The sequence below is a fragment of the Puntigrus tetrazona genome, chromosome 11, assembly GCF_018831695.1.
Source record: "Puntigrus tetrazona isolate hp1 chromosome 11, ASM1883169v1, whole genome shotgun sequence".
In the NCBI taxonomy this organism is placed as follows: Eukaryota; Metazoa; Chordata; class Actinopteri; order Cypriniformes; family Cyprinidae; genus Puntigrus; species Puntigrus tetrazona.
The window spans coordinates 82,501-108,037 of NC_056709.1; the positions used below are offsets into that span (position 1 = coordinate 82,501).

The window sequence follows — 25,537 nt, forward strand, 5'->3', positions numbered from 1 at the left end:
GAATAAATGCTGTTCTTTTTTTTACTTTTTGTTCTTTAAAGTGTCAGAGAAAAAGTAAAAATGTTAAGCAGCACAACGGCTTCAAAGCTGAAAATAAATCCATCTGTTAGAATGATTTCTGAAGGATCAAAGAAGTACGACCCTGATGAGGATAGAAGACAAATCATGATTCCAAACCTTTGAACAGCAGCGTATATAAACATAAATCATATTTACAGGAGCACTGAAGCGGTTTGATTGAATGATGTATTGTTTTGATCTTCTGAAAGCTCATTGTTCTGTAGCTGTCTGTTAGCGCTGAACACTATGAAGTGCTCGAGCAAGTAGTCCATGGATTGGTTGGAGAGCCCTTGATCTGTTTTTCTCACAGCGGATGAGGTCTAGGAAAGCACCTGAAACCTGCAGTTTTACCTAAAATCTAAAATAGTGCCCCCTGCGTCCCGAGGTGTGTGTGTGTGTGTGTGTGTGTGTGTGTGTGTGTGTGTGTCGGGCTGATAACAGTAAGCTGAGGTTATTGTGGGATTAGTCCAGAGCCAAACTATTATTATCGATTAATATCTCTCTGCTTTTGATTAATGTTGTGGAGCAGGAGCTGATGTGACTGGAATGAGAAGCACGAGCAGAGCTGATTTCACAGCGCTTCTTGATGTTTGCATAAAAACAATGCTTTCACTCAAACCTGCTTGACTTCCTCGTGTCTGCGCTCCTTCGCGTTTCATACGGGTTTGGGGCAACGTAATGATTAACTGACGTCTGCATTGACACGACGGTGGTTCAGAAACAGGACCGAGACTATCTGTTCATAACTCGAGGAACCGTTTGAGTTAAATTCCCACCCGTTTCCTCCGTATGGATCAATCGTAGACCCTTGTAAATGTTCATATTCTCAAAGGTCAAGGAGAGTTTTGGCATTATAGTCTTATGTTTCAGCTCTTTCAGCAATTCTCTGTGGTTGTAGTTCGGTGTTGATAAAGCGTGTTTTTGTCTTTTATAGATTTCCTGGCAAGACCCTGAAGGGCAAAAAATACAAGCCTCTGTTTGAGTACTTCATCAAGGTAAACGGCGTAATGCTGCGTCACTGCAGATTGATTCACAGTCGCCGACCGCTTCGAACGCTCGGAACATAGATGAGTGAATGAATTGGGTCTCTTTGACTCGGTTCTGCAGGTTCTGAGCGGTTAAGCCGCGGCTGATGTGCTCACTAGTCCCTCACACAAGTCAGATGTGATGATGATGAACGATGAATGTGTGTGTGTCTTCTCAGTGTCAGGAGACCGGAGCGTTCTCGGTGGTGATGGATAACTACGTGCGTGATGACGACGGCACAGGAGTGGTCCATCAGGCCCCTTACTTTGGAGCTGTAAGTCACATCTACATTGTGCTTTCATTAAATTGTGTTCAAGTCTGATAATTAAACTCTGCTAGTGTAGCTTTATAAACCAGTTTTGTTCTGTCTATGTGCCGCAGTAATTTTGCGTTTGTTTTCTTTTTACAAACGTCTAGAGATGCAAATTGAACATGAAGTCATGTTTTATATAAATAAGTGAGTTAATGCTTAAAACATATATATGTCAATAGGGAATTAAAGTATTCTTATTTTAATCGGAAAGTCACTAAATCCTCATCAATTTCTCTTAAAACAAGACTAGTATCTTATATATTTTAATGTAAAATTAATTGTATCTTGATTTAAGAATCTTTAGACATTTGCACTGTAAAACTAGACAAAAACTCTGAAGAAGAATGAGACTTTTCTTCAGCATGAAGTTTCTTTAAAAATTGTTTCTTCTGGTAGTGCTTGAGAGTTGAGCTATTAGACTGAAACTATGGTTTCACTCTAGGTGCGTTCTCAACAGAGCCATAAACAGTCAGTTCAGTTTTATTTCATTTGTAAGAAGGTGAAAAACCATGCATGAACCAAAGAAACGGATCTAAGACGTCCTTGAACAGTCGCTGTCAGGACAATGACTGAAGAAAGTTTTAGGGGCATCAAATAAGAGTTGACGTGCTTTATTAAAAAGAGTGGCTGGAAGACACTTTTGGTGAGAAACTCATATCAACTTTCAGCCCGAAGGCAGTGAGTATCTCGAGAACCGTTCCATCTAATGAGAGTGAAGTGAACTCTGCTCCTCATCTTCTGTGTTGAATGTTTGATGCAGACCAGCCTCACATCAGCATCACCTTGGGGTTCCTCTCTGTGCCAGAAACAGAAGAACTTATGAAGGTAGAGTCAGGGTGGACAAAAAGATGATGCTGAACAATCCTGCTCTCAGGCTTCAAATGATTCATTATGGGAGAACAAGCAATACTTATTATACAGGACGCACAAATGTCCTCAGACTTCACTGCGCTAAAGCATCTGTGCTGTAGATCACTATTACTTCAGATTAATGATCTGATCAAATCTTTAACAGGCAGTATTAAAGTTGAGAATGTGTCATCCTGCATCGTTTGTGCACAAAACATAAGAATTAATCATTAAATCATTTTAGGTGAGGTGTGTTGTTACTTTACTAAATGATTCATAAGAGCCTAGCAACTACATAGCAGTTATCAAGAAATCACCTGAAGTGCCATTTCAACCATCCAGAACACCCTAGCAGCATAGCAATACCTTAGCAACCAGCCAAAATTAATGCAACCCCCTAACAACAGATTAGCAATGCCCTGCTAACACCTAGACGATCCTGAAACGTCATGCTTTGGCAACAGACTAGCAGCTGGCAACCATGCACAAACTACTTGCAGCACCCAAGCAACAGCATAGCAACACGCTAGTGACTGTATAGCAAAATTGTAACAACTATAAAAACTGGATGGAAGTGACCTAGAGAACCCTAGTGCAAAGGAACACATGAACAATTGTACAGAAACCCAAGCAACCTTTGAGAACATTTTAGAAGCTGCATAGTAGTACCCTAGCAGTCACTTGGAAACTACCTAAACCACTTCTGAAACTGAACATCCTTACTTGTGAATCAGAACTCCCTGGCAACTGATGGGAACACCCTAGCAACTGCAAAGCAACACTTTGGCAACCTCAAAGAACACCATAGTAACTGTCTGGCAGCAACCTAGAGGACCTTAGCAACTGCTTGGCAACACCCTGGCAATTATCCAAAACACTCAAGCAATTATATGTCAGTACCGCAGCAACCATGTAGAAATCTCCTAAAGCACCCTTGAAACTGTGAAGTAACTCTCTGGCAACCCCCCAAGAACACTCTAACAACTGCATAGCAACACTCCAGCTATTAGACAGGACACACTAGCAACTGCATAACAAGATCCTTGCAGCCACAATTCTCTGGCATCCCCACAGAACACCTTAGCAACTGCATGACAACATACCACAAGTTATTCAAGTTATAAACTGCATAGCAACACTCAAAACTGTAGCAAAACCATAGCAACTGGTAGCCGTACCTTAGCAGTCATGTAGGAACTACCTAAAAACCCTGGTAAGTGTTAAGAGCTCTGCCAAACACCCCAAGACCCTAGCAACCACATGGCAACACTCTGGCAAATACCTCGAGAGCACCCTAGCAACCTCATGACAACACTGACAAACACCTCGAGAGCACCCTAGCAACTGCACGGCAACACTGACAAACACCCTGAGAGCTCCCTAGCAACCACACGGCAACACTCTGACAAACACCTTGAGAGCACCCTAGCAACCTCATGACAACACTGACAAACCCCTCGAGAGCTCCCTAGCAACCACAGGGCAACACACTGGCAAACACCTTGAGAGCTCCCTAGCAACCACAGGGCAACACACTGGCAAACACCTTGAGAGCTCCCTAGCAACTGCACGGCAACACTCTGACAAACACTTTGAGAGCTCCCTAGCAACCACACGGCAACACACTGGCAAACACCTCGAGAGCTCCCTAGCAACCGCACAACAACACTGACAAACACCTTGAGAGCTCCCTAGCAACCACATGACAACACTTTGACAAACACCTCAAGCTCCCTAGCAACCACACGACAACATGCTGGCAAACACCTCGAGAGCACCCTAGCAACCTCATGACAACACTGACAAACACCTCGAGAGCACCCTATCAACTGCACGGCAACACTGACAAACACCTTGAGAGCTCCCTAGTAACCACACTGCAACACTCTGACAAACACCTTGAGAGCACCCTAGCAACCTCATGACAACATGCTGGCAAACACCTCGAGAGCTCCCTAGCAACCACACGGCAACACTGACAAACACCTTGAGAGCTCCCTAGCAACCACATGGCAACACTCTGGCAAATACCTTGAGAGCACCCTAGCAACCTCATGACAACACTGACAAACACCTCGAGAGCACCCTAGCAACTGCACGGCAACACTGACAAACACCTTGAGAGCACCCTAGCAACCTCATAACAACACTGACAAACACCTCGAGAGCACCCTATCAACTGCACGGCAACACTGACAAACACCTCGAGAGCTCCCTAGCAACCACACAGCAACACTCTGACAAACACCTAGAGAGCTCCCTAGCAACCACATTACAACACTTTGACAAACACCTCAAGCTCCCTAGCAACCACACGACAACATGCTGGCAAACACCTCGAGAGCACCCTAGCAACCTCATGACAACACTGACAAACACCTCGAGAGCACCCAAGCAACCGCACTGCAACACTCTGACAAACACCTTGAGAGCTCCCTAGCAACCACATTACAACACCCTGACAAACACCTTGAGAGCTCCCTAGCAACCGCAACGACTAGCTCTAACCCGAATCAAACACACCTGAGCGTGCTTCAGGATCATTTTATCATGGTTGGAGCTCTGCAGTGTGTTGTAGTTTGAGTGTTGTGTTTGCTCGGTTGTTCATTTAGCGTCAGTCCTCATCAGTGTGGAGCAGCTCCTGCAGCAGGAAGCAGTTCTCTCTGCTTGTTTTGAGCAGGATGTTTGACTCTCCTGCGGCGGGTCGTTCCCCTGACGTTCTGTAATTGAGACACAGGAACACACTGGTGCTCTGGCGTTCTCAGAATCACAGTCCCAGCGTGACGAGTGTTGTGTTCTTCTGTCTACAGGATGATTACCGCGTCTGCATGGACTATAAGATCATCCAGAGAGACTCTGCTCCCATCTGCCCCGTGGACTCCTCCGGCGTCTTCACTGCAGAGGTCACTCACTTCGCCGGTCAGTACGTGAAGGTACGGATGCTGCCAGCACAGAGCTCCTCGTGTGAGCTCCAGTGTAGTGTGTGTGTGTTTGTGTTTGTTTGTGTGTGTGTGTGTGTGTGTGTGTGTGTGTGTGTGTGTGCACGTGCAGCAGTCGAACCCCTCACAAACCAAGCTGTACTCCGTCTCCAGTGTGGAGGTGTGATGGCTGACAGAGGGACTATGGGAGTGCTGATGTCAGCGCTCTAGAACAGCTTTCATCATGCTGTGTTTCGGCGCTCATCGTCAGGTTCTCTTTTCCTAAGCGCTCATTAGTGCTCTTGCGGTCCACCCGTGTCTTTGAATTAGAGACGGACTCCCTGACAGTTTACTTTGGAAATCTTGAATCAGGGTGTAAATTACCAGTGGGTTTGCTAATTAAGACCTGAACCCCATCGGTTTGGGGTCCTGAAAAAAACGTGGGCTATGCAAAAACGATGTCTCCCAGAAATGGCGATGAATATTTTGTCATGATTTATTAGGGCCGTCAACGGGACTGCCAACACAATATTAGTATATTAAAATTCGAAAGACAGTTCAGCTGGAGGAAAATATCAGTGAAGAGCATAGTTGGATGCAACAAATAAATATAAACCCCGCACTGTTTTATTGTTTATTCCAAAACACAAACCTGATTTTTTTTTTTCTAGTGCATAAATTATTACATTTTATCCAGTTACAGTGCTGATTTTTTCTTTTTATGAACTATATATCCTATAGATTGTCAATATATTTTAGATGCAAGTGAAATGTCACTGATTTAAATACTAGTAGCCTAACTAATATAAAGGTCGATTTAAGATCAAATCGCAGGCAATAGCACAAATACAAAAACGAATGTATTCCTAAAGAAGATGGTCGTAGCAGTAGCAGACGTGCGAGTAGGCAGTGAGTAGTTATTAATATTTACTGATTTTGCCAGTAAAAAAGTGTCCTAAAGTGTCCTAGCCTGATGTTTACATCATCTCCGTTTGTATGAATATGAACGTTTGGTAAAACACGTCCTGAAGCTAGTATCTACCACAACTTATCTTGTGCTTCAGATGTTCTTAAGTTGTCGTGGAAGTTCAGCGTGTTTGTTCTGGTTTACTGATAGTTGGACTAAGATGCTGGTGATGATAAATGAGCTTGTAAACACTAGTGCAGTTTAATGCGGACTTTGCAGGTTAAAGTTTTCTCTCGGAGGAACACAAATAACCTTCATAAGACCTCACAGGTTAAGAAAAGGTCCCTGAAATCAATTACGCACGAGACAGGAAGCCAATCCCGCCCGCTCTGCTACAAGGACACGCTGGACACGTTTCCATTAAAGTGAATTAATATGACTTTTGTTGAAAGGCAGTCAATGAAAATTGTGCACAGGGATGTGACCGGCCCCGAAGAGCCCGAACGCTTCGTACATGTCTATAGCTCCAGAGCTGAGGATGAAGCTGTAAAGCCAGGCCACAGAACGCCTCTATTCTTCAGCAGTCACACACCGTCTGCTTTTATTCTCTGCACGCTCTCAGACTTTGTTCTGTCTGTCCTCCATGCTTTCAGGATGCAGACAAGAACATAATCAAGTGGCTGAAGGAGAATGGGCGTCTGGTGAGCTCCAGCTCGTTCAAGCACAGCTACCCTTTCTGCTGGAGGTGAGTGCAGACACGCTTTCATTGATTCTGCTCCGAATTTGAGCACATTTTCAAACCAAAACGGTTAATAAACATGGCATAGCATATTATGAATGTTGGTGGCTTTTTGACAAATTGCTTATGCATAAGTAAATTTAACAAAAAAGCATCGGATGAGTGCTTAAGTGTAAATGAAATGCAAGCAATCAGAAATTTTGGGATTTTCAGCTTTCGTGTTCATGCCGTGTTCAGGAGCTGGGCTTCATATGCAGCTTCACTACTGAAGATAGTCTGCAGGGCTTTTTTGCTATTTTCTTTGCCAATGTGGCATTATCTAAGACACAATCATAACCAGAAACTATAAAACTATTCTCCTGATTTGTTTTTGCATCACTTTAGATGATTATTTTCCTTATTTTTATATAAAAGCACATAATAAGAGCTGCCACATTATTGTGTTAGTGAGGTTATTATTGTCATTCTGTCGAAAATGGGAAAATAAATAGTTTATTATATTAATGTATTTTATTATTTTTAGTGCTGGGCAATGATTAATCACATCCATAATAAAAGGTCGCTCAAATAACTAAAGACCTTCGATACTTTTCCTATTTAATACGTGACTCTTAACTACTCTGTAGTAAGAACGATAAAACTATCCTGAAAATGAAATGTTGTGATTGTCTAAGCTGATGTAACAAGAAATATATTATGGCACGTTCCTTTAACAGCACACTTTATTGGTGTTTTAAGAACAACAATCTTTACAATTATGACTGCTTAGACAAAGCATGGCAAGACTTCAGCTGCGAAAAAAGGAATTGTGTGCAGAAACTGAAAGTGACCGATGAGGAGCATTGGAGCACTAACAAGATTGTGTTCAAATAACACACACATATATATATATATATATATATATATATATTGTCACATCTCTGGACTCTGTGTTTATGTTTTCGCTTTCAAAAAGGAATTGTGTGCAGAAACTGAAAGTGACCGATGAGGAACGTGGAACACTAACAAGGATTGTGTTCAAATAACATACACACACATATATATATATATATATATATATATATATATATATATATATATACCTAGCCAAGCGGAGTGGAGCTCCGCTGTCCGGATCCTGATATATGATGGTTGCGCCTGAGGACGGTTATGACCTTTATATGAACCAGTTTAAACCAAAGCCTCTCTCCACCAACGTCTCTGAACCAGTAGAAGACGTTCAACTTATGAATCTATTTTTATGGAGGCTGGAAGATGCATTAAGGACTAATGGTGGTAAACGCAGTAATGGATAAAGAAATGTTGTGTATTTCCAAGGCGTTCATGTTATGTCTATCAGAAATGAAGAGAACACGACTGTTGTCACAAGTAGAATTGAGTTTTTCTTGATCAACCAACAAATGGCTTTGCAAAGCAGAGGCGCGCACATCTCTGACCCCTGCTGGACGGTGGCCTGTAGAGGGCCAGGATCATTAGCATACGGCGCTCGATATCTATCCTGCTGTTTCATCACTTCACACGAGCGTGAGGTCAGACCTCCAGCCTCATTAACCCTCTGACCAACAGAAACTCATGTAGCGCTTACGCCATCAATAAATCACTCTCCTATCGACTCTCAGGAGCTCTGGCCGTCCCGGCGCTGCTGGGGACCCACATTATGGATATCGAAGGGCTTTTTCAGCGTAGAGGCGCAGCAGATACTGATGGTCGATCAGGAGAGATTGAGAATGCTAATGCTAATGCTGAGGCCTACAGAGGTCAGATACGCTCCTCATCTGTAATCATAGACCGCAGCGCCGGTGTGCTACCAGCAAACAGACCCACAGACAGGACCGGCTCACTTCAACCAACAAAAGCTGCTTTTCATCTGGTCCTCGTTGGTTGTCTGGTTAAGACTTGTGGGAAGAAACTAACAATCAGTTAAAAGCTGTTCGTTGCATTAATCATCATATAATCATACGTTCTGAAAGGCATTTTAGAAAGATGGGATAAATCAATTTTGTGCTTTGGTTTGGTGTTGATGCTGGTCCTGAAGGATTGGTCCAAAATATAAACAGATGCACTTTTAGTTAAGTGAAGGTCAAAAGTAATTTTTCTTTACCAGTGGACAAACAAACAGCTCACTATTTTCCCCAATTTATTTATTCATTTATCATCATCTTTTTTACAGGCATTTAGGTAATGAATCTAATTAGAAACTCCCATTAAACACACACACACACACACACACACTGAAGCATTGCGAGGGAAGTAATTGAATTAGCAACAAGTTGTTTCATTCGTGTAGTCATTAATTACTTTTATTAAATACGATGGTCTGTATTTTGTGTTTTGTGAGAGAGTCAAAAAGCTCAAGCAATTTATCATACGAGTGCCATCCTGCATTCATAATACAGTATTTAGCCTACTGATTATTTTACTTTTTAGTTGTGCCTTTGAAATGATTAATCACAGAGGTTCTTAAGAAATGATTTGTCCTTCCAGAGCACTTTGCAAGCAATCCTACCCTCTTCCCATCTGCCGTATGATGCTGGCACAGGAGACCGTACTTAAAATCCTGAAATCTTAAACCTTTCTTTGGCAGGTCGGACACGCCGCTGATCTATAAAGCAGTGCCCAGCTGGTTTGTGAGGGTGGAGCACATGGTGGAGAAGCTTCTGGACAACAACAGCAAATGCTACTGGTACAGTGAATCTCTACACCTGCATGCTTGCGGCTCTTGTGTAATCCGTGCTTGAACAAACTCGGAAGTTCGACTGGTTTCTCATGGATAATATGGGTAGTGAAAAGTTCTTATTTGGGGTCTGGGAGTCCAATGCATGCAAGGTCAAAACAAGACAAGGTTTCATTGTCTTATAATATGCATTTATTTTTACTTTACTCGCTCAATGAATCCCAAATAATTTGCTCAATGATTAATTTTTCCGAAACCCTCCTTGGCGTGGTTCTAATGTGCAGTGATTGGCCGACTCGTCTCATGTTCATCTCATCATACCTGATAAAGCAGCGTTCGTGGCAGTGCTGATTTGTGTACAGCGTTACTGGGAAAACCGCTTATTTTACCGCTCCAGAAGCAGCACCTTGTGGGGAAGAATGAATTGACATTTTAATTCAGACCAGTGTGAAAAGACCAACAAGTGGGTGGGCAATATGCTAACGTTTCATGTTGACATCCATTTTGAAAAGGCCTCGTTTCAATGATTCAACGTTGACTCTTTCTTTTATGAGACAATAACTTTATACATGGTGCACTTTCAGATTTAAACGTTTGCAGGATGTTTTCATTCACTTAGGTCTGTTACACACTGTATGAAAGGTCATTTTCAAAAAATCGTAATAGTTATACTTTAATGGGATCCTTGGTTTCATGATGATGTGTGATGAGTTTGTGTCTATCACAAAGGACCCTGTATTTTATGAACGCAAAGTTTAGTCTACATGAAACTTGGTATACATTTAGAACAGGATATTTTGAGGATGCAGTTCTGCCTATAGAGAGCACTACAGCTGAAATATGTTTATAACTCAGCAAGTGTGTGAAGGTAGGAAATTCACCTCGTGGATGACAGCTGTGGTCCTTCTCGCATCCTTAAAATTGCCACTTGGAATTTAAAAAAATGCACATAATCCCAGCCGCCTGTGTGACACAGTAACTAAAGGCCATGTTAAAGTGTACGTGGGCATCTGGACGGTGCTCTACAGAGATGGTGTTTGGCAGCATATGCAGGTCTGATCTGCTGTAACGTGAGCGTCGCTCTCAGATGAATCACCTGCAGGACACAGACACACCACTCCTGAGTCACTCTGCTGCAGTACTGCACATGAAATGCAGAAAAGGGCATGTTTGTGTTCCAGATAATGGCTGAAGAATTGAGCAAGGTGCTTTGGGCTTAGTGCATATAAACGGCTTTGTCTTTTAGCAGAGCGAAGATGGCTGTCCACCTCTGATGGGCGAGGCTGATCCTGAATGTCAGCGACTCATTCACTAAAGGGTTTTCTGTGTTTTCTGTAATCACACTTTTCAGATTAGTGTCTTACGTTTGAGATTGTGGAGCTGAATCCTGCTTTGAAATCCAACGTATCATAAAGCTCTGTACTTATCATGAGATCTTCACATCATCCTTGTGACTAGTTATTATTTACCTGAATCATGATGTGTTTCTCTGCACCCTCATGAGAGAGCTAGAGATGTGGAGTTTAATTCATTGTTCATTTTGGTCAGATGTGTTGAGGGAGTCCATTCGCTCTCAGTCTCATTACTGGTTAACAGCCCACTCAAGGGTAGGATTATCAGCGAATAACAACTTCAATTGCAGTCCATAAGCACTTTCGTGATCCTTTTATGATAATTATGTCATTTTTGAAGCTTGAAAGCTTCAGTCTTTCTTCGTTGTAATTGCATTAAAAGTCAGACGTAGTCAAGCGTGCAGCATGAAGATAACAGTAGAGTAAATGACACAATTTTTGGTGAATTATTTCTTTAACCCATTATTTCACCGAGGATGCTTCATTTTGTTAAATCAGTCACAAGAAGCCATACAGACCGAAGTGTGTTATAACGCCTGTCCTGATTTGACCTCACGCTCACAGTTTCTTCTGTTGGCTTATTATAGAGCTGTGGATGATGTCCTGTGCATTCAGCCCATCACAGTGCCCTTAAAGTCTACATTTAGTTCAGAGATGAGAGAGCATAAGAGAAGAGAAAAATCATTAAATTGATATATTGGGTGCTGAGATGGAACTTAAATAGAAATGCCTCTTCCCGATGAGAATTGATGAAGTCAGTGGTGTTCTGATGAAAGCTCGCTGCAGAAGAGGAGGCTCTCTCTCTAGGCTGTGTCTTGAAGAGGGCAGCAGCACGACGTCTTAGGATAAAGAGAATGACAGGAAAACTTGACTCATTGAATAATAATTAGAAAAATCAGTCCAACTAGTGTGAGTGAAATCGGTTATTTAAATCCTTGGTGCACATCATTTAATTTTAATTAAACAACTGTTGTAATGTAGTCTTCTGAAATAATTTGAGTCTTCTTTATGTTATATTGTAGCTTCAATATAGATATAACCTTTAAAAAAGTCAGCAATAACATTCTCATCAACGGACTTGCAAGCTTGTTAGGTTTTTCGGGCATGGTTTTAAATTAATTTAATTTTACAAATATTTATTTTTTACTCTAGTTAATCCTCAAAAAATGTGCCATTACATGCGGAGTCCCACAGGGTTCGATTTTAGGGCTACTGTTGTTCTTTTTTGGTCCTACCTTTTGCCAGTGTTACCTTTTTATAAGGACTTTTGGATTCATTTTTATAGCTATGCCGTTCATGCACTTCTGTGCCTCTTGTGTCTGTAGATCAAAACTATTGGATGGATTTAATGTTTATCATTTACAAGCTTTTAAGCCTAACCAGTTTGAACTTATAAGCTTAAGAACGTTTTTGGAATGTTTCTGCATCAATCTTTCGCAGCTAAGAGTGGTGTTTCTCTGTCTTTGTACCCAGGGTTCCTGAGTTCGTGAAAGAGAAGCGCTTTGGCAATTGGTTGAGGGATGCTCGAGACTGGGCGGTCTCTCGAAACCGTTACTGGGGGACGCCTATCCCGCTGTGGGTCAGCGACGATTACGAAGAGGTCAGTGATGGAACATCGGCATTTTAAAGTGATGAGGGCATTTTACAGCCGTTTTTCTATTTCATATCTCTATTATGTGTTTGCTTTTGAATGGCTTGAAAGTAAGAACCCTTTTAGCCATTGTGGATTCAAGATATTTCCTGCAAAACGTAAATCACAGTAAAAATCTTTATAAAAAATATAAAATTCAAACTTAATTTGATCACTCTGCTTTTAGATTAATAAAGGAAGAATCACTTGGTTTGGTTTAAAAAGTACATAGTAATAAAGTATCATTTCTACCATGTTACCAATATTTGCATTAAACCATGTTTTTAAGAAAACCTAATTGGAAAATAAGCCAAAATTTAAATTGATTTGAATGAATGAGTTGGACAATGATTAAAATAATTGTGATTATTTATGAAGGCTAAAATCCTCCCAGTGCTAACTGCCATTAGCTGTGTTTTGCAAAAGCTGCGTAAACTAAAATCCTTCTTCAATGGAAACTTCTTAGAAAGACAACTGTCTTAAACGTTGGTAATGGTCTTATTAGCGTGCTTTTCTTAAAAGCTGGACTTGTGGGGAGTCAGAATTAGGTTGTTGGCGTCTGCCTGCAGAAGCGAGCTGTTGAAAAAGAAGGACGGCGACCTGCTTCCTCAGAATAGCATAATGAGTTGTTTCCAGGAGCGAGTCTCTGGAGTGTCACGGCTCCCCGAGCGGAGCGGGGCCAGAAAGCTCAGCTCTCTTGCTCTCTACCGAGGCGCCCTATCTGGGCCACATTACCTGAGACCAGCCGAAAACGGGGACAGCGGCGCAGCCTCGCCGCTCACTTTTCATAACACACTTTATGGTGAACTTCACTGCCCACCTGGAGATAATTGAGGTTGTCCTGCTTTTTGGCTGGTGTTAGGTTTGCACTGAAACGTGCCTGTTGTTACCGGAGTACATTACTCTTATTTTCCCCGACAGTTCTGCGTTGTAGCCGTGGTGATTTGGGGGGTCATCGATGACCTTCAGTGTGTGTTCTTCGTTGGTGTTTAGGTGGTGTGTGTGGGCTCCATGGCTGAGCTGGAGGAGCTGACAGGAACCAAAGTTTCTGATCTTCACAGAGAGAGGTGAGACTCAGAGACACACCTGAGCATCTCGTCATCACAGCCTCACAGAAGCCTCACTCGCTGTGTGTGTGTGTGTGTGTGTGTGTGTGTGTGTTTTGGCAGCATTGACGGCCTGACCATCCCGTCCCGCTGTGGGAAGGGCCAGCTCAAGAGGGTCTCGGAGGTCTTTGACTGCTGGTTCGAGAGCGGCAGTATGCCCTACGCCCAGGTGCACTACCCGTTTGAGAACAGGCGGGAGTTTGAGGACGCCTTCCCAGCCGATTTCATCGCTGAGGGCATCGACCAGACCAGAGGATGGTGAGGAACCCTTCATCGGTGCTCATTCGTCGAGCTGAATATCTCACATGCGCAGGTCATAAGACTCCAAAAAGTAATATACTAGGATTATGAGACTTTTGTTTTTATCCAGCTGTTATCAGCTTTTCTACAATAAAACATGAACCACATGCCTTCAATCCCAGTAAACACTTACCCAACTATTAGCAAAAGTATTTCTAAATAAACACAGCAAGATCTACGCCCTGACCTGAAGTGTTATGACAAAATGGATTATGAAGAAGAACTGTAGCTGCATTAGACCTAACATTAGCATCGTGCTACATAAGACTGAGATTAATAATAGTACACTTTTAGCGAAAACTCACTTTTTGTTTATACTAACTTCCTTTTGGGATCTCATGTGGAATTTAGTCATTTAGAAAAAATCAAGAAAATCAGATACAAACCATTTTCTACCGTAATCATGTGTTTATTATAATCTATATTTCTCCTGTGAAAGCTCTGGCTGAAGCTCACGTTGTTTTTTAAAGAGAGGGAATACATGATGCAATTAAATGTATTTTTATTGCACATAAAAGTTACTAAATTAGGCATACATAACAAAAAACATTATCAGTATGAAGAAAATGAAAAAATATTTAAAATTAAGAATGTATTCTTGAGATGTTTATTATATTAATATTTATATTTGCAAAGATTTTTTTTATGAAATATCGTTACTGCATTGAAAAAAGTAAGATGCGGTAATTAGTAATAAATTAATAATAGTTAATTATTAAATGCTTTTTTAGACTTGTGATGATTTGTTTTTATTAATATTAGATTTAATGTTTTGGGCTTTATTTTGACTCTTCATAGCAACGTTCAGCCTTTTTATGGTGTTTGAGTTGAATAATGTATATATTTACAGAGCTGTGAGACATCTCCGTGCGGCTTATATCATACAATATTTATTATTCCCACGCATTTTCTGCAGATCCACCAAACATCAGGATCTCAGTTTTAGATCACTTATTAATTGTTCATAAAAAAAACATACGAAACGGACTCTAACATCTGAGGTTTTAAAAACCATTTTACACCCTGAGCTCTGTATTTAAAGAGAATAAATGTGTTTACTCAGGAAACGGTGCATTACGTTAATCTTAGACACACACACACACACACACACACACACACAAAATGTTAAAAAGTAAGGGACTCTTGATAGGTGTAATGTTTTATACTGTACAGACTGTATGTGTTTATTGATCTACACCTAAACCTACCTCTTACAGGAAACTACTACATTTTTAGATTTTCAGAAAACTCACTCTGTATGATTTATAAGCGTTTTGTCTCCATAAGTCACCTGTGATACCCGTCATACCCATGTCATTATACACATTTGTGTCCTCACGTCACTAAAACGCGCACACACACACACACACACACACACACACACACACACACACACACACACACACACACACACACACACACACACACACACACACAGAAAGACAGTGGAGTCTGTTATATGGTTATAGGGTTATATGATGCCCGTCTCTCATCTCTGTAGTGTACTGTGCTGTGAATCTTAGGTTCTACACGCTGCTGGTTCTCTCCACCGCTCTGTTCGGGAAGCCTCCGTTCAAGAACGTGATTGTGAACGGCCTGGTTCTGGCGAGGTAACACACACACACACACACACACACACACACTGCCCTCAGGCGGGAACACAGTACCGCTCTCTGACCTGGAATCTCTGCCAATGTGTGTGTGTTGTGTGTGCAGTGACGGACAGAAAATGAGCAAGCGTAAGAAGAATTATCCTGACCCCGGCCTGATTGTGAAGAACTACGGCGCTGACGCGCTCCGGTGAGAGAACCACACACACACACACACACACACACACACACACACACACACACTCACAGAACATCTCCATCTTCATGACATCTACAGATATTAATCTAAGAGCCATGTGAACCCCCCCAAGCACATTCATGAGCATATGGGTAATGATTAATAAGATATTTATGTCCATCCATATGGGGCCATGCACACTAAATGCTCTCACATGTGATATCACCATGACTCTTACACTCCTTTAGTTTGTTGTGATATATTGAATATTTCCAATATGTATGATACATTTCTCGAATTATCACAGTATATTACAAGAACTCTTGATAACGTCAGAAAATAATAAACTCTTAAAACACAATTAGATAATACTAATTTAGCTCAACCAGTTACCAAGCAATGCTCATTTTGTTCAGTTAGGTGAGAGAAGAGTGCATTAGTAATTCAAGCAGAAACACATTTATATCAGTTTTATTGGTAGCACACTGTATTTCTGGGTATAATATGTCTCTGTTCACTTTATCCTTGCTTACGTAAAGATTCAGTGTCTTTCAGTATATGCAAAGAGTCTCACATTATAATCAGACTGAAGCGAAGTGCAACAAAAAAATTTAAAAAAGTCTGAAAGATGGGATACATGTGATTGCCGTAGTTCTAAGGCTCTAGTTTTGTTTATTGGTCTAATCTATTGGTCCGAAGCCAGGACTAATCACCCTGAAACTTTGAAATATTCAGTTTAATGAGACTTTTTAGTAGACAGTAAAATCTGAACTGACAGTTACGTAAGAATAGACAATATATGCATAAATCATGGCAGCATTGGGATATGATTGATGTCTCAGTACCAAACGAACAAACAGTTCTTCTGCTATTACAAAGTGATTAAAAGGTAAGCGGTATTGCACTTAAGTGATGTTATAAACTGTACAGAAACATGTAACATTCAAAAGTGTTTTTTAAAATAAATGGTTATATTTTATTACCAAATGAGTTTGCAGTTGCTCAAAGAAATGCTTAGAAATTGGCTTTTAAGGACACCTCAAGCTCTTATAGTTCTAGATTTATATTCTTAGGAACTGACCCACACACACACACACACACACACACACACACACACACACAGACACACACACAGACAGACAGACACACACACACACACACACACACACACACACACACACACACACACACACACACACAGACACACACACAGACAGACAGACACACACACACACAGACAGACAGACACACACACACACACAGACACAGACACAGACACACAGACACAGACACACACACACACACACACACACACACACACACACACAGTATGTTGATGACAGTAGGACGATATGCTCATAGTGTTTGGGGAATCAAACAGGCATCATACACACACCTTCCTGAGCATCTCCTGACCTCAGCAGGGTTCACATCATCTGACCTCTCACCCTTCACTGTGTTTGAATTCGTTCTTTGAGAGTCTGAACACAGTTTGAGGAATAGGATCAGAGCCCTATCCCCGAGCGAGTGGAGGTGCTCTTCAGCCGGAGGATCGATCTTCCTCATGCTCTTTCAACTCTGATTTCGTTCTCTCTGTCCCTCCAGACTGTATCTGATCAACTCCCCCGTGGTCCGCGCCGAGAACCTGCGCTTCAAAGAAGAAGGCGTTCGAGACGTGCTCAAAGACGTCTTCCTGCCCTGGTACAACGCCTACCGCTTCCTGGTGCAGAATGTCCAGAGACTGCAGAAGGTACGGTCTGACCGGGTCTCCTGGAACATCTCAGAGCCTCTTTGATCCTCTGAAGACGTTCGACTACGAGACTTCACTCAGTCAGCGCAGAACTTTTAGTTTAGTTCAGTTTTTATGGCATTAGCTGCAAACAATCATGAAATTCACAAATTGAAGCCACATCCGTGTGCAGCTTACCGTAACCACGTCTGAGGTCAGTACGTTTTTTTTTATTTATTAAAGACATTAACAACGTTATGAATGGCTTCTAATAAATGCTGTTCATTGTAACAAATCAAATCAAATACAAAAATCTGTACAATTTTCATTTAAAAACAGCTGCGGTTGCCAGAATCTTGCCGTAAAAAATGTAGAAACATTTGAACAACATTAGATGTAAGACACAACCCTAATGTACACCTCTGATAACACTTAAGAAGAAACTGGTTGTTTCAGGCAACAAAATGTTGATTTACGGTTATTTACTGTAAATAATGTTTTCTTTTTCCACTTCCAAAAATGGTCTTAATGTCAATACAGTTTTTCACTGTAGAGGAACTTTCTATTAACTTTTTAACATGTTTTTACTGTAGTGTTTTACAATCCTTCACCGTCGTTTTTTAGGGTCATGAACTTTCTGTTCATCAATGAACCCGAAAACATAAAACGCACCGCTGATTCCAAACAAATATGAACCATTTTCAACACTGATGATAATAATAAGAAATGTTTCTTAAGCAGCATGTTATAATGTTTTCTGTTGCTTTGACATAACAGCGGGATAAAGATGAGTTGTATTTAATTAATACTGTACTTTTATTTAATTAATCAAGTAAATCCATCCTTGGTGGAATGCAAAGCTGTTTTTTAAAATAACCTTTCAATATTTCGCTACCTACCATATCTGAGTGATAAAGTAAAGGAGGTTCCTCGGTCAGAAAGGTTTGTATACCTGATCATCCTGAGCATCGCTGAAGATGAGGCAGTTTCTGGGTTCTTGTTTGCTCTGTCGTCTCTTTCTAGATACTGACAGCAACTCTTGACTTGCTTTCCTCTTTGAAAGTGGATGTTTATCAGAATGTCTTGAGTGCTGCTTTCCAAAACATTACCATGAAGTGTGTCACGATCGAGGTGCAGTGTATTTGACGTGTCATTGCTTGCCAACTTAAACGTGGCTTGATGACTAGATATGAGAAGATCTTCAGTGAATGAGAACAATAAGTATTCCTTTACTAGTTTACCCTTTCAAACCATTTTTCTTGGCCTTTTTCTTTCTTCCAAACCTCCTCTTCAGACTCAGATGTGTTTAGATGTGCTCAGTGCTTCTCTTCCAGCATGCAGAGATGATAAAGCTCCTTCACGTCTGTCTGCTCTCAATAGGAAGAGGCCATCGAGTTCCTGTACAACGAGAGCACGGCCAGCGTGAGCGACAACATCATGGATAAATGGATCCAGTCTTTCACTCAGTCCCTCATTCAGTTCTTCAGAGACGAGATGGGAGGTGAGAATGAGGAACACCTACACCTCGAGAGGTTTGACAGCAAGGACGGTCTGAAACGGATCTGTTTTTGTGTTCTTGTGTTTGCAGCCTACAGACTCTATACCGTGGTTCCCAAACTTGTCAAGTTCGTGGACATGCTCACCAACTGGTACGTGCGGACGAACCGCAGGCGGCTGAAGGTGGGCACCGTATGAGTCACGCACCAGACCAGACTCACAGAACCTGTCGGAAAGATCCTGGTCACGGTTCAGATTTCTTTATTAATCGAAAGAAAGGAGATATTTGTTCTCGCCTCTAGCTTTTCTGTGGAAACCACTTTGCTTGTGATCTTTGCTCTAAAAGTGAGCCATAATGCATTGATCTGTCATCTTTAAAAGAGATCTCATCTCGAATGCCGTTCGTTCATTATGTGCAGAATGCAAAGTGAAATATCCATTCAATCAATGCTTGGTCCGTTTACAAACAAAAAAAAGCATACATTTTTTTAGGATAAGAAATGCATTTGAGTTTTTATCTTGTCTGATTTTGTATTGAGATGTGTATATATTTATGCGCATCTGGTCGGTAGAGCTGTTAATACACAGAGCTGTAGATCAATATCACGTTCAGTTTCTCGGGTGATTTATTTGCGGCACCGAAGCCGATGTTGTGTAGCTTGTCAGTGATCTACGGCTCTGTGTATTAACTGTCCATCCAAACGAGTGATGGAGACGAATATGAGTGAGATAATATTAGAGAAGGTAAAGCATTCAACCCCCTTGATCTTCAAGACATACTGGTGTTTATGCAAATTTTTTAACTTTTATGCATACAATATTCTTTTGCAATGTTTCGTGAAGTTTCACCAAGTGTCCCAACTACTACAGATGTGTTAACTTAGTCATTTCTCATCAGTTTGGTTTGCTCAAGAAATGCTTGTTTTTTTAAAAAGGTGTACCCCAGGCGTTTGTCATAAGCAGGTTTGCGTTCTCTAATATCGAAAAAGCTTTCTCTTTGTGTTAAATCTGGTCTTGATTTGAGTTCTGTGCATCACGGGCTGGACCTGCAGGCTCTCACATCATGTAGTGTTGAGACAGTGTGTGGTGTGTTACGTGCTTGCAGCTGTTAGCCTCTCTCTCTCTCTCTGTGTGTTCAGGGTGAGAGTGGTACTGAAGACTGCATGCGGGCCCTGGAGACCCTCTTCAGTGTGCTTTTCTCCATGTGCAGACTGATGGTGAGTCACGCCAGCGCTCGCAGAGAAGAAGGGATGTGGTCATTCTCAGTGGCTTGGGATGAAATGATAGAAGAGTAGTGATGTTGCTGGTACATTATGGTGCAGTACTCAAATAAACCACTGGTTTGTATACTGAAATATATGGGTAGCTGACAAAATAAAATTGTACCGTGTCCTACGGTGTGAGTGACGGCAAACATTCAAACAGCGAACATATAAAATGAGAAAAATTTATTTTTATTCCTTGTTACAAATAGCATGAGAGAATTATCTTAGAGTTACTTTTTCTGTCACATCGATTGTCCATAAACACACACACACACACACACACACACACATATACACACACACACACATATACACACACACACACATACACACACACACACATACACACACACACACACATACATATACACACACACACACACACACACACACATACATACACACACACACACACACACACACACATACACACACACACACACACACACACACATACACACACACACACATATACACACACATACACACACATACACACACACACACACACACACACACACACACACACACACACACATAAAGATTCAGGAATATAGAAATGATCACTAACTTGTAATGCAAATATCTTAAGGTTATTTGTGCCTTAATAGTTGATGTAATTATGCTTGCTAAATGTATGTTATTGAGGTGTTTATTTTCTGTAACAAATCTGATCATCCTTCCATAACGATGAAGGCTGGCCGTCAGTAGAGCTCGTATGCTGTGCTAATTAATTACTGACCCAGTGGGCAATCGGTGAAATCATTTGATAGATACGCAGAGTGAGAGACAGTCAATAGCCCATTTTCCTCTTCGGCGATTCCGAGTCCTTAATGTTTAAGTTAATCTTCATAAATCCTCATTGTTCAGTTATGGCTTAAGCAGATGATGACAGATGTTCAAGAATGAGAGGTTTAGGAGTAGGATGTTCGTTAGCTTTTTGTCGTGATGGTTACTTGAACAGCGTTGTGCTCTCAGTGCTGTGTTTTTCCGCTCATAGCCTGTTTTTTGGTCTCAGGCTCCTTTCACGCCGTTCATAACGGAGCTGATGTACCAGAACCTGCGTCATCTGATCGACCCGGCGTCGGTGGAGGAGAAGGACGCGGGGAGCATCCACTACCTCATGCTGCCTCATGTCAGGTGCACAGACGTTCTGGTCCTAGCATACACACTGACGGCCAGATATACAGTTATAAAGATATATATCAGATATAAGACACGCAACATTCACATGTCATTTATTTCTGGGATCAAGGCTTGATTTCCAGCATCATAATTCCAGTCTTCAGTGTCTCATGTTCTTCAGAAATCATAATGCACTGATTTAATATCAGTGTTGAAACTTTTACACAATTGTTTGGTGAATAAAAAGTTGAAAATGGGAATATTTTGGTTCAATGTAAGTCTTCACTCTTACTTTTGATCAATTAGCACATCTTTGCTGAATAAAAGTATTTGTTTCCTGACCTCACATGGTATTCAGTGCCATTGTAAAAAGATTTCTACTTTAAATAAACGGTGTACTTTTTAACATTCTGTTTATCAAAGGATAATCATTCCAAGCTTTTGAATGGCACTGTATATGAAACATTATTTTATAACTATATTCCCTGCAGTCACTCATGGCCTGGTGTGTCATAATACATAGAAAAACACATTTAATTGATGCAGCTCTACTGTTTTTTCAAACAATAATTATATATATCGTTTTATCTCTTCAGATGTAAAAGTCAGTGTGATTCAACACAACGACTGATGTCTTCAGAGATAGTTTGATGGAAGAAAATGAGTGTTTTTCCTCCTTCTATGTCCAGCGGCTCGTAAAGAAGAGCGTTTGTGCTTTTATTGCGTCTGGTCAGATGTTGAGAGTGAAATCTGGACGCTCTTTGCCGCTGACATGATTCAGTGTGTCCTTTAACGTCCGGCTGTAAACACATTTCCCAGAGTACCTCTGATGAGCTGGACTCCGGTTTGAAAGCCGTCCAGTGCAGTAAAATGCTTTTATAACTTCACGTAGTGTCCTTTAGTACTGATGTGTTTAAGTGTTCCTCTCTCGAGGTGACCTGCTGTCAGAGACGTGGAGGCCGTCCAGAGGACACACGCCTCGGCTTCCTTTCCTAGAAATATATACAACCAAACTATTTATTTAGTCATTTATTTTAGTTTGAAGTCACTGAATTTAAGCGAGAAGCTCTCCTTGTTTGGTTGGCCGTGGTTGTTTTGATGTGCCCCAGCTCTGCGCTGGCTGACGTGTGTGTGTGTGTGTGTGTGTGTGTGTGTGTGTGTGTGTGTGTCTGATTGACAAGTCGATTGACAAGCGCATCGAGAGCGCCGTGTCTCGGATGCAGTCGGTCATCGAGCTGGGCCGTGTGATCCGGGACAGGAAGACTCTGCCGGTGAAGGTGAGAGCGGCTCGTGAGCGTCAGCTCGTCTCGTGGGTGTGATGCTGATCTGCTGACGCTGGGCTCTGTTTCAGTACCCGCTGAAGGAGGTGGTGGTGATCCATCAGGACCCAGAGGCGCTCAGAGACATCCAGTCCCTGCAGAAGTACATCCTGGAGGTCAGAGTTCACATGTGCACGCATACGTTTGTTACACAATTGTAAAAATATGCTATTATATTTATAAATATATATATATATTAGGGGTGGCACGGTACGCCGTACGGTTCATGGGACGATTCTAAATGGAAGAGTTTATAGTGAACAGGGCGTATGCTTGCTGTTATTTAGTCGTTTAGGATGCTCTTGGCAAAAACAGAGACGTATTTTCCTCATTATCTTCAGCTGGGATGTTCCTGTGACACCGTCGGGAATAAATAATATACATACACTCTATTAATTACTTCCACGGTTTTTGGTAATGAGTTGTGATTAATGCCCCCTAACATGGGAGTTTTTACATTTGCTTATATATTGCAAAAAATTCACATTCAATCTTAAAATGAATGTAAATACAACATAAAGATATATTGGTGATATTTGTTTAACGGGAACTTTTTTTAGGGCCAGTATCACTGATACCAAAGATGTCTTTTTCCTTGTATTTAAAGGGTGTGCTTGTGAAGATGTTCTGTGTTTAAATGAATGAAATGTAAAATAATATCTACATTTTTTTTTTCTAGGGGTTTATTAATAAAGATAATTCTAATATTTAGTATTGTGCAGGACTACTCTGGGAAGGTGTTTTTTAATGTTTTGTATGTGTGCACATTCATAGCAGTCATAGAACCTAATCTTTAAATAGATTTTTACCTTTTATGGCCATCTTTATTTTCTTAAAGCCATTCTTGCATCATGTGCGCATCTTCTCTTGAGTCTAATTATTACATTATATTCATTCATTTCTAATAATAATACGTTTAGCCTGTTACTGTTATTAAATGAGTATCAGCAGAGTTGATGTTTGCAGGAGTAGCATGAGGGACGTGGAACGCTTTAATCTGAATTTACAAATGCATAAATGTTTTGATATTTTAAATGTGAAATTAAGAGTCATTGTGATTGATTCACTGAGGAACGAAACACACCGTGCTGCTCAGACAGTGCTGTCGCTCTCAGGAAAGATTAGTGAAATATATATGCATGTATGAGCAGAGAATATATATAATCCTAATTTACTTTTGACCGTTTAAAACGAAGCACTCTAATTATAACAGGGCATAAATCCTGTTTGACTGTCAGTAACTTATTTTTAGGTAGAGAAAGTAAAAGTGGAAGTGGTCATTTACAGATGTAGCCTAATAAATATTTACAGATAAACCTGATTTATTCTCAGTGCCGGTTCGTTTTAACATCGCAGATGTCATCAGATTAGTTTTTTACCAGTGAAAATGTACTTAAAGAGACGTGCAGGGGTTATTCTCACTAGTCAGCAGCGTCGGGGAGCTCTTTATTCAGAGGCAGCTCATTATGCTAATGCCGCCTCATGCATATTTATCTGTGCTGTTGTAAAAAGGCAGGCAGGAGAGCGTGGCGGGTGATTTCGAAACGCCAGCATTGTCTGCTCAACGCTCGTTCCTCCTGGACGCCTTCTTTATATTCACTCTTTCATTTCCCCAAACGCTGACTTTGGGTTGTTTTCCCCGGCTCACAGCCGCTCAGCACCCGTAATGCGCTTAATGCATCATTCAGACAATATGCTGAAAAATAAAATACTCAGAATGGAAAAAACATTTATGGAAATACCCAACCCCCCCCCACCAGCCTCTATTTGCCTATATGTTTTTGAAATGGCGTTGCAGGTTACGCCTGGCATATATAAGCGTGTGTAAATGTTGCACACTTTCCCTGGATGGAGATCTGCTGTTCATCAGACGAATCAAGTGTCCGAGTGTTTGCTGCTCGTCCGGCGCCCCCTGCTGGCCCGGAGCCGGTCTGAGCACATACACGTCTGCAGTGAGTGTGTGTCCTTCATCTCCAGCCCCTGCCGCAATGATTTATGGGTGGGCCGGGCCTCAGAGCTAAAATTAGCCGCTCTGTCTCCGTGTCTGCCGCGCTCGATTGTTAAACACCCCCCGCGGAGAAAGCGCCGGGCGGCACACGCCTGCCATTGATCCGTTCGCCGCAAATATATTCATGAGAAAATCGCTCGGAGCAGGCCGTGAAACGCGACGCTTTTCCAGTCGCAGATATTTGAATGCATTCGTATCCGTGGCGGTTCACTGCGGCATATATAACGCTCTCTGCATTACCCACCTGTGCGTGTCTTTCCTGCGGGTTCTGATGACTTAGTGTGTTATAATCAGGTGCCGTGCTTTATTCTGATGATGAACATCGCCGTGGAGGACAATCTGAGCTGCTTTTGATTCTGTTCTCGCAGCGTGAGAGACTCTGCAGTCTCCTGATTTAATGAACGGCCTCTCGCTCAGTTCACGAGAAAAAAACTGAACCGATCTGGGCCTCGGGACATCCCGGGTTAGGATGAGTGTGTTTCTTCTTCACTTGCTCATTAATCCATCTTCTAGTTACTGATTGCGTTTAATCTGGATTACAGAATCGGATTGCAAAAATTATCTCACAATTAGATTACAGTTAGATTCAAATTAAACAGAAAGAGCAGTAGATCAACTTATTGATTCTCCCTTATTCTTATTAGCCTAGTTCTCGAATATAATCAGAAAGTCTGTTAGTTATGTGACTGTTGAGTCGAAGATCAGCCATTATTAGTGTTTCTGGAGCACAGAAGCAGTCATAGAGCAGGCTATATCTATATCTATCTATATATAATATGAAAAGTATCTCAAAAGTAAATTTTTGCTTAGTAATATGCATTGCTAAAAACTTCATTTGGCCAGCTTTAAAGATGATTTTCTCAGTTTTTGCTTTCTTTTTTTTGCTGTTTCCTATCCTAACAAACCAGACATCAGTTCACTCCAGAGTCACA

At 41.3% G+C, this 25,537-nt stretch overlaps 1 protein-coding gene across 1 annotated transcript in view; it reads left to right on the forward strand.

Annotated features, from left to right (window-relative positions):
- Window positions 1-25,537, forward strand: part of LOC122354020 (isoleucine--tRNA ligase, cytoplasmic-like) — a 46,857-nt gene that overhangs the window by 12,856 nt on the left and 8,464 nt on the right. The window contains exons 9-25 of the mRNA XM_043251980.1: window positions 995-1,055; window positions 1,265-1,360; window positions 5,059-5,181; window positions 6,727-6,818; window positions 9,397-9,495; window positions 12,312-12,438; window positions 13,462-13,535; window positions 13,638-13,832; window positions 15,398-15,484; window positions 15,591-15,674; window positions 17,268-17,412; window positions 18,772-18,892; window positions 18,980-19,071; window positions 20,028-20,105; window positions 21,172-21,303; window positions 22,460-22,555; window positions 22,630-22,713. Of these exons, the coding sequence (XP_043107915.1) occupies window positions 995-1,055; window positions 1,265-1,360; window positions 5,059-5,181; window positions 6,727-6,818; window positions 9,397-9,495; window positions 12,312-12,438; window positions 13,462-13,535; window positions 13,638-13,832; window positions 15,398-15,484; window positions 15,591-15,674; window positions 17,268-17,412; window positions 18,772-18,892; window positions 18,980-19,071; window positions 20,028-20,105; window positions 21,172-21,303; window positions 22,460-22,555; window positions 22,630-22,713 (1,786 nt within the window). The remainder of the gene's footprint in view (window positions 1-994; window positions 1,056-1,264; window positions 1,361-5,058; window positions 5,182-6,726; window positions 6,819-9,396; window positions 9,496-12,311; window positions 12,439-13,461; window positions 13,536-13,637; window positions 13,833-15,397; window positions 15,485-15,590; window positions 15,675-17,267; window positions 17,413-18,771; window positions 18,893-18,979; window positions 19,072-20,027; window positions 20,106-21,171; window positions 21,304-22,459; window positions 22,556-22,629; window positions 22,714-25,537) is intronic.